The 15,513-nt window shown below is 44.5% G+C and overlaps 1 protein-coding gene across 6 annotated transcripts in view; it reads left to right on the top strand.

The window, feature by feature from the left end:
* Nucleotides 1-15,513, top strand: part of CLHC1 (clathrin heavy chain linker domain containing 1) — a 172,528-nt gene that overhangs the window by 44,764 nt on the left and 112,251 nt on the right. For all 6 annotated transcript variants that reach the window (XM_033937450.1, XM_033937453.1, XM_033937448.1 and 3 more), the window contains one exon: nucleotides 11,408-11,547. In XM_033937450.1, the coding sequence (XP_033793341.1) occupies nucleotides 11,408-11,547 (140 nt within the window). The remainder of the gene's footprint in view (nucleotides 1-11,407; nucleotides 11,548-15,513) is intronic.

The following is a 15,513-nucleotide window of genomic DNA, read 5'->3' on the forward strand; positions in this document are numbered from 1 at the left end:
CTCCTCAATGAATTCTCGATGCTCAGCTTCAGAGACATCTTGACGAGAATACTTCGATGAATCTGATTCTGACCTATCACCATATTCCAGAGGTGACCTCCCTGACAATTCTACAGATGAATCTTAAGGTATTCCATCTGATCCTTCTCCACCATTTCCATGTCGCAGATCTCTTCCTGAGAGCTTATTCTTTACCAGCTTCGTTCGCCAGATGGGCCTGACTCTCCCTATTAAGATGGAATCTAAGAAGGAGCCTAGTGTAGAATTCATGGAGCTCCTGGATTATAAGGAGTGGCCCAAAGAGTGCATCAAAGTTCCACTCCACACTTCCTCTATTCCCACACTCTCTTGCTTCCTCCACTTTTCTTTCCCTTCTATAGCCAAATATCTTTCTTCCTACCCTCACCATATACTCTCTTGTGTCCTGATCTTCTCTCACTTAGTTCACCACCCCTTCTTTTACCCCACCCTTTTTTCCATCCTGTCCCCATCCTAACCCATTTCTCTTCCCCTCTTGCCACTCTAAATTCTGAATCCCAACCCATCCCCTCTGTACCCCTTTTTGTCCAATTACTTTTTGCTAACCCTTCCAAAAACCAACCCAACCCTGCACTCACCTCTTTGTGCCCCACTGGCTCCCTTCTCTTGTTCCACTCTTGCTCCCTAAACTCCTCTCTATCCATCACATTTAACAAAGACCAAAATAAGGCATTGAACCTAGAATGTCCATACTCACTCTACTTCCATGACAATGATGACTCAACCTCTCTTTCTTCCTTCAATGACTTGTGGAGATATTGTAGCTGTAAAAGTGAGGTTGGGGAAGGAAGTAGAGGAGACAGAAAGCTATAATGGAAATGCTGCTTCCTGCTGCTTCTCAGGGTTCAGTTTACTTAGGGTAGCCAATGTTTTGAAAGACAAAAAAAGCCCCCCACTACCTGCCATACTTGTGCTCTACTCCTTCCCCATCCCCCATTCTATCCCCTACCAAGCCCTCCAAAATACCTGCAGCTAGAGAAGCAGTACAGGATTCAGGCTGGAGGAGGGGGGGAGTACAAGAGGTTGCCCTCTTTAGATCTATTGAACTATAGTCTCCCAAAACACATATGCTTCCTCCATCTGCAGGGACGGATTAAAGGGTAGGCCCAGTAGGCACGTGCCTTGGGTCCAAAAAAGTCAGGGGGGACCCACCGCCGATGTGGTGCTTTGACCAGGGCCATTGTTAGGGGAGGGCAAACAGGGCAGCTTCCCTGGGACTCGCAGCTCCAGGGCGCCCTCCGTGATCCAGGCATTTCTTCCCCCAGTTGGCCCTCCCTCCCTTCCCCTCACCTTCATGGTTGCCTTTCCATTTCAAACTCAACGTTTTCTTTTTCAGATGGGCCCGGCATTGGCAATTGTTGCAAATGACTGCTTGGCCCAAAGGTTCCCCTCTAACACAGCTTGCTGTTTCCTCCTGGGCAGCTCATGTCAAAGGGGAAGCTTTGGGCTGAGCAGCCATTTGCAATAGAAACAGTCGCCAACACCAGGGCACATCTGAAAAAGAAAATGTTTTGATTTTGAAATGGAAATGCAATCGCAAAGGTGAGGGGAAGGGAGGGAGATAGGCCAACAAGGGGAAGAGATTAAGTGGTACATGAAGTTTGTCTTGAGCTGTCAAGAGCATGTGGGAAAGCAGCAGCAGTGGTGGGGAGGTGAGGGGGCAGGATAACACGATGGAATTGGGCTGGAGGAAGAGAGAGAGAAGGGGGCCGGATATTCAATGGAAATGGGTTGGAGGGAGAGAAAGAGAGAAGGGGGCAGATGATGAAAGTTGGGTGAAGGGAGAGAGAGAGAAGAGGGCAGACGTTAGATGTCAGTTGGGAGGGGAGAGAGAGAGAAGCAAATGCTGAATGGAAGTGGAGAAAGAAAACATACTGGATGGAAGGAGGGGATAAAGAAAAAGGGCATATGCTGGATGGGGGAAGAGGATAGAATTAGTGAGATACTGGAGGGAGAGAAGGAAAGGGGTGGCAAACTGTGGGTAAACACAATGAAAAGAGGGAAATGGAGGACTGGATAGTAAGAAAGAATTTAATTTAGACAGAGCAGAAAATAGAGAAGGATAGACCAGGGAAGAAAGGAAAGGGAAAAGAGAGGAGAGAGAGAAAGATGCCAGAGCATGGGGGGGGAGGAGACAGATATCAGATCTGAGTGGAGGAAATAAGAAGAGAGAGATGTTAAAAACCACAGGGAGAGGGAAGGAGAGAAGAAAGGAGAGAGATGCCAGACTATAAGGGGAACAGAGGGAAGAAGATGAATGCCAGACCAATTGGGGGGGGGGCAGGAGGAGAGATAGAAGGGAGAGGCAGACAGTTTCTGAAATAGGCAGACTGGATGGAAGGAAGAGAATGACAAGATGAGGAAGGCAGAAACTAGATGACAAAGGTAGAAAAAAAAATCTATTTTATTGCTTTAGGATAAAGTTGTATTGTAGCTGTGTTGAATAAATGCTTATAAATAGAAAATGGAAATAAGACTATCCTTTTATTGGACTACCGTATTTTTTGCTCCATAAGACGCACTTGACCATAAGACGCACCCTAGATTTAGAGGAGGAAAAACCAAGAAAAATATATTCTGAACCCAATTGTGCCTCTGAACCCAGCCCCCTAGAAAAATAGACAAATATACTGCAGCAGACAGATTTTGATCACTAAATTGAAATCCTACTTTGTTGTCTGGTGATTTCTGGTTGCACTAGATAGTTCTCTCTTTCTTTCGTTCTTTCCTTACTTCCTCAGGCCCATCAGTTGTCTCTTTCTATTCCCTCCCTCCCTCCTTCCTTTGTCCCGAGTTCATGCCCCCTCCCTGCCTTCCAGCCTTTGTCCTTCCCCCTCCTGCACCGAAGCCTGCCTGCTTTCTCCCCTTCCGCACCAAAGCCTGCCTTCCTCCCTCCCTACCTGCCGCACTGACGTCTGCCTCCCTCCTGCACCAAAGCTTGCCAGCCTTCCTCCCTGCTGTGCCAATTCTTCCTCCTTGGTCTACTGCTCGCCTACTGCTGCCGCAACTCCACAAATGGAAGGGCCGGCGGCGTGCAATTGGGCCCACAAGCCTTCCCCCGACATCAATTCTGACAACGGAGATAAGGTCCGGGCTAGACTTAGTAGATAAAGACAGGTTGTTCACCCTCTCCAAGGTAGAGAGAATGAGAGAGCACTTTCTAAAAGTTAAAAGGTTCGAGGGGAGAACCAGGAAACTACAGACTGGTGAGTCTGACCTCGGTACCAGGAAAGATGGTAGAGAAGCTGATCATTGATCACCTTGACGAACATGGTTTGATGAGGACCAGCCAGCATGGCTTCAGCAAAGGAAGATCTTGCTTGATGAACTTGCTGCACTTCTTTGAGGGAATAAACAGGCAGATAGACAAGGGTGACCCGGTCGACATTGTATATCTGGATTTTCAGAAGGCATTCGACAAGGTCCCGCATGAACGACTACTTTGAAAAATTGCAAGCCATGGAAATGAGGTTGAAATACTCAGGTGGATTAAAAACTGGTTGGTGGAGAGGAAACAGAGAGTGGGGGTAAATGGACAATACTCGGACTGGAAGAGCGTCGTGAGTGGAGTGCTGCAGGGTTCGGTGCTTGGACCCGTGCTCTTCAACGACCGGGAAATTGGTACGACGAGTGAGGTGATTAAATTTGCAGACGATACAAAGTAGTGAGGATGCAGAAGGATTGCGAAGACCTACAACGTGACATAAACACACTCAAGAAATGGGCTGCGACATGGCAAATGAGGTTTAACGTGGATAAGTGTAAGGCGATGCATGTCGGTAACAAAAATATTATACACGAATACAGGATGTCCAGTGCAGTACTTGGAGAGACCCCCCATGGGAAAGAGACTTGGGAGTACTGGTCGACAAGTCAATGAAGCCGTCTGTACAATGCGCAGCGGCGGCGAAAAGGGCGAACAGGATGCTAGGAATGATTAAGAAGGGGATCACAAATAGATCAGAGAAGGTTATCATGCCGCTGTACCGTGCCATGGTATGCCCCCACCTGGAATACTGCATCCAGCACTGGTCGCCGTACATGAAGAAGGACACAGTACTACTCAAGAGGGTCCAGAGAAGAGCGACTAAAATGGTTAAGGGGCTGGAGGATTTGCCTTACAGTGAGAGATTAGAGAAACTGGGCCTCTTCTTCCTTGAAAAGAAGAGACAGAGAGGGGACATGATCAAAACATTCAAGATAATGAAGGGAATAGACTTAGTAGATAAAGACAGGTTGTTCACCCTCTCCAAGGTAGAGAGAACGAGAGGGCACTCTTTAAAGTTAAAATGGGATAGAGTCCGTACAAATGTAAGGAAGTTCTTCTTCACCCAGAGAGTGGTAGAAAACTGGAACGCTCTTCCGGAGGCTGTTATAAGGGAAAACATCCTCCAGGGATTCAAGACAAAGTTAGACAAGTTCCTGTTGAACCAGAACGTACACAGGTAAGGCTTGACACTGGTCTTTGACCTAAGGGCCTCCGCGTGAGTGGACTGCTGGGCACGATAGACCACTGGTCTGACCCAGCAGCGGCAATTCTTATGTTTTCCACCCCCTTTTTGGGGGTAGGAAAAGTGCATCTTATGGAGCAAAAAATATGGTAATTTTAATACATTTCTGATTAACTTTCAGAGACCAAATTCTCCTTCCTCAGGTCAGGCCAGGATACTCTAATAGCAGTATACTTTACTGACCTGAGGAAAGAGGTTTTGACCTCTGTAAACTAATTAAAAAATGTCTTTTCAATTTTTTGTTTTATTTTTATTTTGTTAATTTGTAAAGTGTTTTGATATTTATCTTTTTTCAAATTTACATCTGCTGTCTTTATTTTTATACAGTATTAGGGGACATGCACCACTGTTTCTAGGGTGTTGCATTGTATACAGAGCCTGGCTTCTTTATGGTTCAGTTTTTGTATACATATTTCTATTTTTAACCCCCCCCCCTCCTTTTACAAAAGAGCAGAAGAGGTTTGTAGCAAAGGCCAGCGCGCTGAATGCTCTGCACTGCTCCGATAGTCAGAGTTCATATGAGCTTCGGAGAAGTGTAAAACATTCAGCACGCCAGCCAGCGCTAAAAACTTCTTCCGTGCTTTTGTAAAAGGGGTGGGGAGGGGAGTAGTTTGTGATTACTTATTTCATACTGGGCAAGGGTGTTTCTGTGTTCTGTGTGTATGAATGACCTAGGCCTCTTTTTATGAAACTGCGATAGCAGTTTCTAGCACAGGGAGCCACGCTGAATGGCCTGCGCTGCTTCCAACGCTCATTGAGTTCCTATGAGCATCGGGAGCAGTGCAGGCCATTCAATGTGGCTCCCCGCGCTAGAAACTGCTATCGCAGTTTCATAAAAGAGGAGGATAGTTTTCTGTTAGTGTTGACCAGCCTTATTTGGCAAAACACATCGGGCATGGTTCTAGAGAGCACCTTAAATAAACCTTATTTGACTCTCCTTAAGGGAACATCATCAAGTTTTCGTGGCAGAATACAGAAGTAGATTGCCGGGCCTTCTGCGCAGTATAAATTTGATGTTGTTTCCTCAAATGCAATCATCCGCCTCCAACACTGCCCACTTGCTGCTGTCCACCAGATGGGTGGTACATCGTTAGTCTGACATCTCCACTGAAACCTGTCTGCTTTGGGAGGCCTTGTTGGTAGTGAAACTACCAAACTATACAAAGTAGGGTAAATATAATCAATTACTGATATTCAATTCATTAAAGTGCTATACCAAGATTACCAAAACATAAAGGGCTCCTTTTACGAAGCCGCGTTAGCGGCTTTATCACACGTGACTTTTTATCACGCACTAACCCCCGCGCTAGCTGAAAAACTACTGCCTGCTCAAGAGGAGGCGGTAGCGGCTAGCGCAGCCGGCGGTTTAGCACGTTAAACCGCTAATGCGGCTTCGTAAAAGGAGCCCAAAATTAATTAAATATTTAATTTATTAATTTCTTTAATTCAATTCATATCCTAAAAACTAAAAAATTTATTTCATCTACATTTAAAATTTACAATAACAAGTAATACAAAGTGCAGAGTGCTACTAATGGCAAAATCATAGGCTGGGAAAAGCTACAGGTACAATCTAAAGGCTCTTAATGATGTTAAGTTTTGAAGTCATTCAGTCCCAATAAAGTTCACTTAACTTGATGATGAATCAATTAAAGTCCCAATATCTCCTTGAGTTGTATTCCGTAGACTTGACCAAGCCAGTTGTTCCTTATATTCATGATCCAATAAGAAATACTTAATCAGTTCTTAGGTTCTCTCTTCTTAATCCTTATTGTTTTCCAGTTTTAGCTACTCATAATGCTCAATCAGCATAAGCCTTCCATTCCAGCTGAGTTTCAGTTGAGTCCATCATCAGAGAGGTTGAAGATATAAGTACTAAGACAATAAGAAGAGTTTTCTAAATACTACAACCAGTACATTTACTATAATCAAATACATTCCAGTAACCATTAATCCTCAGTTACTAGTTATGAATACCTATCTTACATCTGTTTAAACTATTTAAAATTATAACTTTTACCTGAAATTACTTCTGATACAGATCTCCGGCTGAAAGTTCCTGCTGGGAAACATCAAGTGAGGGAACTACTACCTAGAGCGGGTAACCCGCTGAAACGATGAGGGGGGGAAAGTGCTCACTACGGGTATGGGAATAGCCTTGTCCCCGCAGTTAAGGGAGGGAATGCGCGCGGTCACCTCCTTCCTTCCTACCTACCCGAATCTATCTCCCTCCCTCCCCCTTACCTTCGCGGCGAATAGCCTTGTCCCCGCAGTTGAGGGAGGGAATGCGCGTGGTCACCAATCGTGCGCGGCCCCCTCCTTCCTTCCTACCTACCCAAATCTATCTCCCTCCCTCTCCCTTACCTTCGCAGCGTGTTTTCAGTAACTTCTTCACAAAGTCATCGGAGCCTGCAAGCAGTAGCATGCGTGTGTGGGCGGAAGCTTCTCCTCTGATGCAACTTCCAGTTCTACGTTAATACCTTTCAAGTATTTGAATGTCTGAATCATATCTCCCCTGTCCCTCCTTTCCTTTAGGGCAGGAGGTGTCAAAGTCCCTCCTCAAGGGCCGCAATCCAGTCGGGGTTTCAGGATTTCTCCAATGAATATGCATGAGATCTATTATCATACAATGTGTATGCAAATAGATCTCATGCATATTCACTGGGGAAATCCTAAAAACCCGACTGGATTTCGGCCCTTGAGGAGGGACTTTGACACCCCTGCTCTAGAGTATACATATTTAGGGCTTCCAGTCTCCCCTCATACATCTTATGGCGCAAACCTCCTACCATTTTCATTGCCTTCCTCTGGACTACTTCAAGTCTTTTTATGTCCTTCGCCAGATACAGTCTCCAAAATTGAACATAAAACTCCAAGTGGGGCCTCACCATCGATCTGTACAGGGGCATCAACACTTTCTTTCTTCTATTGGTAACGCCTCTCTCTATACAGCTTAGCATCCTTCTGGCAACAGCCACCGCCTTGTCACACTGGTTTTTTGCCTTTAGATCTTCAGACACTATCACCCCAAGATCTCTTTCCCCGTCCATACATATCAGCCTCTCACCTCCCAGCACATACGGCTCCTTCCGATTTCTAATCCCCAAATGCATTACTCTGCATTTCTTTGCATTGAATTTTAGTTGCCAGATATTAGACCATTTTTGTAACTTTTGCATATCCTTTCATATTTTCTACTCCCTTCTTGGTGTCTACTCTGTTACAAATCTTGGTATCATCCGCAAAAAGGCAAACTTTTCAAAGGCTTTGCTGAAATCTGTGTAAATTACATCTAGCATATGATCCAATTCTCTAGTCACCCAATCAAAAAATTCAATCAGATTCGTCTGGCACGATTTGCCTTTAATAAAACCATGTTGCCTCGGATTCTGTAACCCATTTGATTCTAGGAATTTCTCTATCCTTTCTGAAGTGTTATCTTTTTAAAGATGCCTTTAATCTTTAGTTATGTTCAAAGTTTATTTTATTCTTACTCTACTTTTACTTTACCTCCCTACTGTTCTGTCCATTTATGTCTTCTCCTATACTCTAATATGAACAATTGTAGTTCTTCCCTTTTTTACCTTGTGTATCTGTTCAGTCTGTAAGTCTGTTTGTCTAACCTATTATATTTAAAGATTAAACTGGAATAAGCCTATATCTTTTAAATTTGTAAATCGCTTAGTAATGTAAATAAGCAATTCATCAAGTCAAAATAAAATCTTGAAATCTTCAGCAACGCTTCCTTTATTTTTCCAATAACTGAAGTGAGGCTTACTAACCTGTAGTTTCCCGTTCATCTCTATGACCACTTTTGTGAATAGTGACCACATCTGCTCTTCTCCAATCCCCAGGAACCACTCCCATCTCCAAAGATTTGTTGAACAAATCTTTAATATGACCCGCCAGAACCTCTCTGAGCTCCCTCAATATCCTAGGATGGATCCCATCCAGCACCATCGCTTTGTCCACCTTCATTTTTTCCAAGTTGTTCATAAACACTTTCTTCCATGAATAGCACAGTATTTACTCCATTCTCGTGTGTAACTTTGCCAGACAATTTTAGTCCTTCTGTCCTTCTTTAGGATCTTCTTCCATGATCGGTCGGTGCTGGGACCGCTCCTGTTCAATATCTACATAAACGACCTAGAAGCGGGAACCAAGTGTGAGGTCATAAAATTTGCAGATGACACCAAACTATACAGCAGGGCTCAAACGAGGGAATACTGCGAAGATCTCCAAAAGGATCTAACGCTGCTGGAAAAGTGGGCCGAAAAATGGCAAATGAGCTTCAACGTAGGGAAATGCAAGGTCATGCACGTGGGGAAAAAGAACCCGATGTTCACTTACAAAATGGGGGGAACACCACTAGGGGTCAGTAACCTGGAGAGCGACCTGGGAGTGATGGTAGACGCAACACTGAAGGCATCGGCGCAGTGCGCCACGGCCTCAAGGAAAGCTAACAGAATGTTGGGTATCATTAAGAAGGGTATCACGACCAGGACGAGGGAAGTCATCATGCCGCTGTATCGTGCAATGGTGCGGCCGCATCTGGAGTACTGTGTCCAGTACTGGTCGCCGCACCTCAAGGAGGACATGGCGGTACTAGAGGGAGTACAGAGAAGAGCGACTAAACTGATAAAGGGAATGGAAAATCTCCCATATACCGACAGATTAAAGCAGCTAGGACTTTTCTCCCTGGAAAAGTGGAGACTTAGAGGAGACATGATAGAAACCTTCAAGATCCTGAAAGGCATAGAAAAAGTAGACAGGGACAGATTTTTCAAATTAAGGGGCACCACAAGTACAAGGGGGCACTCGGAGAAACTGAAAGGGGACAGGTTTAGAACAAACGCTAGGAAGTTCTTCTTCACTCAGAGGGTGGTGGATACATGGAACGCGCTTCCAGAGGCTGTGATAGACAGGAACACATTAAATGGTTTCAAAGAAGGTTTGGATAGATTCCTAGAAGAAAAAGGGATTGAAGGGTATAGATAGATATAGACCACTGCTCAGGCAATGGGCTTGATGGGCCACCGCGGGAGCGGACCGCTGAGCAGGATGGACCTCTGGTCTGCCTCAGCGGAGGCAACTTCTTATGTTCTTATGAACACAGAACAGAAGTATTTGTTTAACATGTTTGCTTTTTCCTCATCCACATATCAATACATATCATCTTTTAGTCTCGCAATTCCATTTTTCATCTTCCTTTCACTAATATATCTGAAAAAAATTTTGTCTCCCTTTTTTACATTCCTAGCCATTTGCTCTTCCGCTTTCCCTAGACGTATCTCTCTCTTAGGATTCTTTCAGTTTCACCCGGTAGTCCTTTCTGTATTCCTCTTCTTGGGTATTTTTATATTTCACGAACGCCAGCTCTTTTGCCTTTATTTTCTCCGCAACAAGTTTAGAGAACCATTTTGGTTTCATTTTTCTCTTGTTTTTATTTATTTTCCTCACATAAGGTCAGCAGCTATTTTTATTGTCCCTTGTAGCTTAGACCACTGTTTTCCCCACTTCCTAACAGCTCTTTCTTCAGGTACGCTCCCATTTTACTAACGTCCGTGCGTTTGAAATCTGGGACTTTGAGTTTTGTGTGGCCGCCCTTCACTTTAGCTGTTATATCAAACCAAACCGTTTGATGATCGCTATTTCCCAGGTGGGCACCCACTCGAACATAGAGATACTCTCCCCATTTGTGAGGACCAGATCTAGTATCACTTTTTCCCTCGTAGGTTCTGTCACCATTTGTTTGCGCAGAGCCTCTTGAAAGGCATCCATAATCTCCCTACTTCTTTCCGTACCCGCAGACGGAACATTCCAGTCTGCATCCACCCCTTCTCTCAACCAGCCCTTCTAACTCTTCCGCAGACCAGGCATTATTTTTGCCAGACCTAAATGTGCCTAATACCTTTTTTTTTTTTTTTTAGCATGCCATGTGCTGCTTAATGACTGCATTTAAATGTGGCCTGCAGTAATGGTTTCAGCATCCATGCTGAAACTATTAAATCACTGAGTAGCACACTAACGCCATTGCCAATCGCCTTTAATGTAGGTGTTAGTTTTTGAGCATCGACTAAGGTTGTCAAATTTTACAATTAGAAAATCTGGACCCCTGGAACTGCTCCCAGGCCCACCCATCCCTACCCTAATCCTGCCCCCAGTCCTACCCTAGCCCCGCCCCTGCCTGCTTTTGTTGGGTAGGGAAAAAGTCCTCACATGCGTGGACTTCCTTCCTGCTCAATGCGATTTCGGGAGGACATATCTGGGGAAATCCGGATGTCTGGTAACCCTAGCATTGACCCACTGGTGAGGATGGTAGGGAAGAGAAATGGTAGGGAGATGGTATGTGTGGGGGAGGAGCAGCATAAAATCTATTTTACTTTTTGGAATCTTGCCAGGTACGTGTGACCTGAATTGGCCACTGTTGGAAATAGGCTACTGGACTTGATTGACATTCGATCTGTCCCAGTATGGCAACACTTATGTTCTTATAATAGAGCCTTGAATCATCCTAAGTGAGAGGGATATAGGGTCCTGAGCTGCCCTGAGTGTCAGATCTCTTGGGACAGGCCTGGGAAGACAGCCAGCAATCAAACCCAGGTCTTTCCATATGGCAGACTGCTACTAAACTGCTCCCATGCCACATTTTTGAATAGGAGAATAGCATAACTTGCCTGACTACTGTCAGATTTCAGGTTTATTAAAAATTTGATAAACCCCCTTATCAAATATCAAGCTTGTTTTGCTACTTGTATTATTTGTGAGCTGCATACCATAGAAAGGTAACAATCATATTAGAAGATAAGAAAATGTATGAAACATAATTACACCACTTATATCTATTCCTTTTTCAGAATAAAGATTATTGAAAAGGATTCCAGTAAGATACAAAAAGAGTTGCAGGATATACGTGATGTGAAGGTTTGGAAATCTAAAAGAGAAGAGAAAGTATTATTAAAAAAGAAAACGGTAAATCTTAAAAGACCTATCCCAGGTAGTCTATTCAAATTTGCCAATATCACATTTTAATTTAGTTTTTTCTTTTTAATTAAAATTTCTTAAATCTTGAGCATTCCAGTAACTAAACACAAATGGTATAAAGAATTGTTTTCTTTTATACTGGTCAACAATTGACTATTAACACATGCAGCTTCTCTGAGAATCTCCCTTCTGTTTTCCATCTGCATTAAAATAATGTTCATTCAGTTTTCACTAGTAGGGGATTCTCTCATTTCCTTGTGACCTCCTGAAATCAGAATTGCACTAGTATTGCTTGGTCTAATTCATGTCTAACCTCTTGTTCTCCATTACAGGTACAGTGTTAGGATCTTCTATAGCAAGACCAATGTACCTTTATGTTTTACTAGACCTCTATTTATGATATCTTGTACATCTTCAGTTTTAGCTATAACTTGTGTGCCAGCTGTATAAGTGGATAAGTAATGTGTGCAGCAAACCTTTGTACTGTTATACTATCACTCGTGTTCTCCAAAAACAGTACTTCACAGCATGTTTACTTATAGCTTTTTACTTATTCATTGGTCTTCAGAAGTGCCAGTATTAGCCAATTGATTTGAGTGGCCAAATATTATGTGGCACTAGCCTCCTCATCAGACCGTTGTGTCTTTCAACTTATCTTTTTTTCTTTTTCTGAGTTTTCCCTTTGTCAGTAATTATCGGGAAGGGACCTGTCATTCCGACATGTTTTGCCCGAAGGCTGTATCAAGAAAAAAGTCCCCCCTTCTACTTTAGCTCCATACCATTCCTGATCATCGGCAATTTTTATGACAAAGATCAGGAAGGTGTGGAGCTAAAGTAGAAGGGGGGACTTTTTTCTTGATACAGCCTTCTGGCGTAACATGTCGGAATGACAGGTCCCTTCCCGATAATTACTGACAAAGGGAAAACTCAGAAAAAGAAAAAAAAAGATAAGTTGAAAGATTATTTTTTTATTTACTGAAGTATTGAAGCACTAAAGCACTTTATATAAAACACAACGGTCTGATGAGGAGACTAGTGCCACATAATATTTGGCCACTCAAATCAATTGGCTAATACTGGCACTTCTGAAGACCAATGAATAAGTAAAAAGCTATAAGTAAACATGCTGTGAAGTACTGTTTTTGGAGAACACGAGCTGTATAAGTGGGACATTAGTTGCCTCAAAGGGTATTTAAAGGAAATTATCCTGAATAAGTTTTGTGCAACTGTTCAGTTGGCTACACAGGGATCAGCAAGTCAGGATTCTTAAGAGTGCTTTAATCAAGTAAGCATTCAGCAAATATAATTAGATCTTGATTTACATTATGCAGAAAAGCAACAAGACAATATATCTTATATACTGTACCTGATTCTAAACCAGTGGTCTCAAACTCTCGGCCCTCCAGATACTATTTTGAGGCCCTCAGTATGTTACCATTGTTCTGGAACATTGCCCTCACTGCTGTAACCTCATGCAAGCGTTTTCCTGCGTCTGTATGCAATTGTGAGGTGAAGTGGAGAGGCTAAAAAGAAACAATATTCTGTACAATTGTCATTTTATAAATACAAATACTACAGAGCAAGGATCAGCAAAACCCCTGTCTCCCCTCCCTTTCACATATATCCCCTCTACTATCAAGAAAACTGAATAAGCCAAATTATTACAGAATGCTACACAGAAATATCATGCTAACAGAATACTGCAGTCACACATGACAGGAATAGTGTTAGAGGAGTGCAACTAGGGCAACTGCCCCCTGGTCAGAGAGAACCCTAAGTCAGCTGGAAGCTAAAGAAGCACTGCCTGGGCTTTGCAGTCCCCAGTTATGTCTAACACCAGCTCTAGCAGGATATATATTTCAAATCTGATATATTCTAATCACAAAATAGAAATACAATTATTTTCTCTACCTTTTGTTGTTTCTGGTTTCTGCTTTCATTTTCTTTTCACTCTCTTCCTTCCAGCATCTGCCCCTTCCATCCACTGTCTGCCCTCTCCCCCTTCCATATGGTATCTGTCTTCTTTCTATGCCCCTCTCCCCTTTCCAGCCAGCCTGCGCCCCTCTCTCTCCTTTTTACATGATTCATTCCAGCTTCACTGCTCTCTTCATTTTTATCTCTCCTACACCATATCTAGTATCTTTGTCCCTCTCTGCTTATTTCTCTGCTGACTCCCTTCACAACATCAGTCTCTCTACTTTCTCATTCCTGTCTCTCCCCTTTCCCTCATCTGATCTCTCCATTCCACCCTGACCCCTTCCCCTTCTATAATCTCCCTGCCAGCTGTTTCCTTCTTTTTTTCCTTCTCCCTTTCCTCCTCCCCCTGTCCAGCAGTAACTCTCTTCCCTTCCCTTCCTCCCCTTCCAGCAGCATCTCTCCTTCTCCTTCCCTCCAGGTCCAGTAGCAGCTGTCCCTTTATTTTCCCTTGTCCAGCAACTTCCCAGCTTCCTTTTCCTCCTCCCCTCCCAGCAGCATCTCTCCTTCTCCCTCCCTCCAGGTCCAGTAGCAGGTGTCTCTTTATTTTCCCTTGTCTAGCAGCTTCCCAGCCTCCAACAGTGGCTTCCTCCCCTCCCAGTAGCTCTCAGTACATGCCAGTGCTGCGATTCACTAAGGCAGCCTTGGGTCCTTTGATGGGTTACGCCACCTCTGAGGAAAGAGAAAGTTGCATCATCAGAGGCGGGCTGCGACTCGGCAAAAGCCCCAAGGCTGCCAAAGTGAATTGCTGCACTGGCAAGTACTGAGAGCTGCTGGGAGGGAAGAAAGCCACTGTCGGAGGCTCCCCGTGATCTCGCCAGCCCTGTGCGGACCGGCAGGAAATTTCAGCTTGATCTCGCCGGCCCTGCGTGGACCGGAAGGAATTTTCTGCATACTGACACCGGTCCACGGACCAGCGGTTGAAGAACACTGGCCTAGAGGACTACACCAAAATCTTGTCTCTTGCAATTGATACTTTAGATTAGAATCTAAATCACAATTTTGCATGAGGTAAAACTCTTTATCCCAGGACAAGCAGGCAGCATATTCTTGACTGATGGGTGACGGCACCGACGGAGCCCCGGTACGGACAATTTTAGAGTGATTGCACTCTAAGAACTTTAGAAAGTTCTAGCTAGGCCGCACCGCGCGTGCGCGAGTGCCTTCCCGCCCGACAGAGGCGCGCGGTCCCCAGTTTTCTTAATTCCGCGGAGCTAAGAAGACGCGTGTTTCCAACGGCTGTTGGAAGTTTTTCTACTATTTCACTTGCCTTCCCGCTCGCGCGTATTTTTCTCTTCATATTTTCTTTCTTTCTTTCTTTTTTTACCCTATTGTGTAAAAAAAAAAAAAAAAAATTATTTTAATTTCATTTTTTTATCGAACTGACCCGGCGGGGCCTGTTGGCACCATCGAAGCCTCGGGCTTCGATTTTGCTACAGCAGTATTTCCCTTCATGCCCCCGTCACCGGGTTTCAAAAAGTGTCAGCGGTGTGCGCGCCCTATCTCCCTTTCCGACCCACACAAGTGGTGCCTCCAGTGTCTGGGTCCGGACCATAGGGCTGAAACCTGCACCCGCTGTAGTTCTTTACAAAAAAGAACTTTAAAAAATCGACAAATTCAGCAGCGGATCCTTTTCGGTACCGCTATGGAAAGTGCACCGGTATCGACGTCGACGACTTCTTCCAAGTCGACTCCGACTACCTCGGCACCGCCAGATCCATCGTCGGTGTCGACTCCTGTAGGTAAGCCGGCTAAGAAGCCTTCCCCTACTGTTCTAGGCCCGCCAGTCGAGCATGCAGTGAGCCAAGTCCTGCAGACTGAGCGCCGGCCCCGTAAACGCTCCGCTCCCATTGAAGTCTCTGCATCGTCATCGGCATCGACTTCACCCGAGCGTCGAGCGGCACCGAAGGTACCGAGCAAGAAAAAACCGGTACCGGTGCCATCGGGACCAACGTTGGATGAGCGCATTGCCTCTATCCTCCAGGTCCAGCTTAAGCAGCAACTA

The sequence above is a fragment of the Geotrypetes seraphini genome, chromosome 3, assembly GCF_902459505.1.
Source record: "Geotrypetes seraphini chromosome 3, aGeoSer1.1, whole genome shotgun sequence".
In the NCBI taxonomy this organism is placed as follows: Eukaryota; Metazoa; Chordata; class Amphibia; order Gymnophiona; family Dermophiidae; genus Geotrypetes; species Geotrypetes seraphini.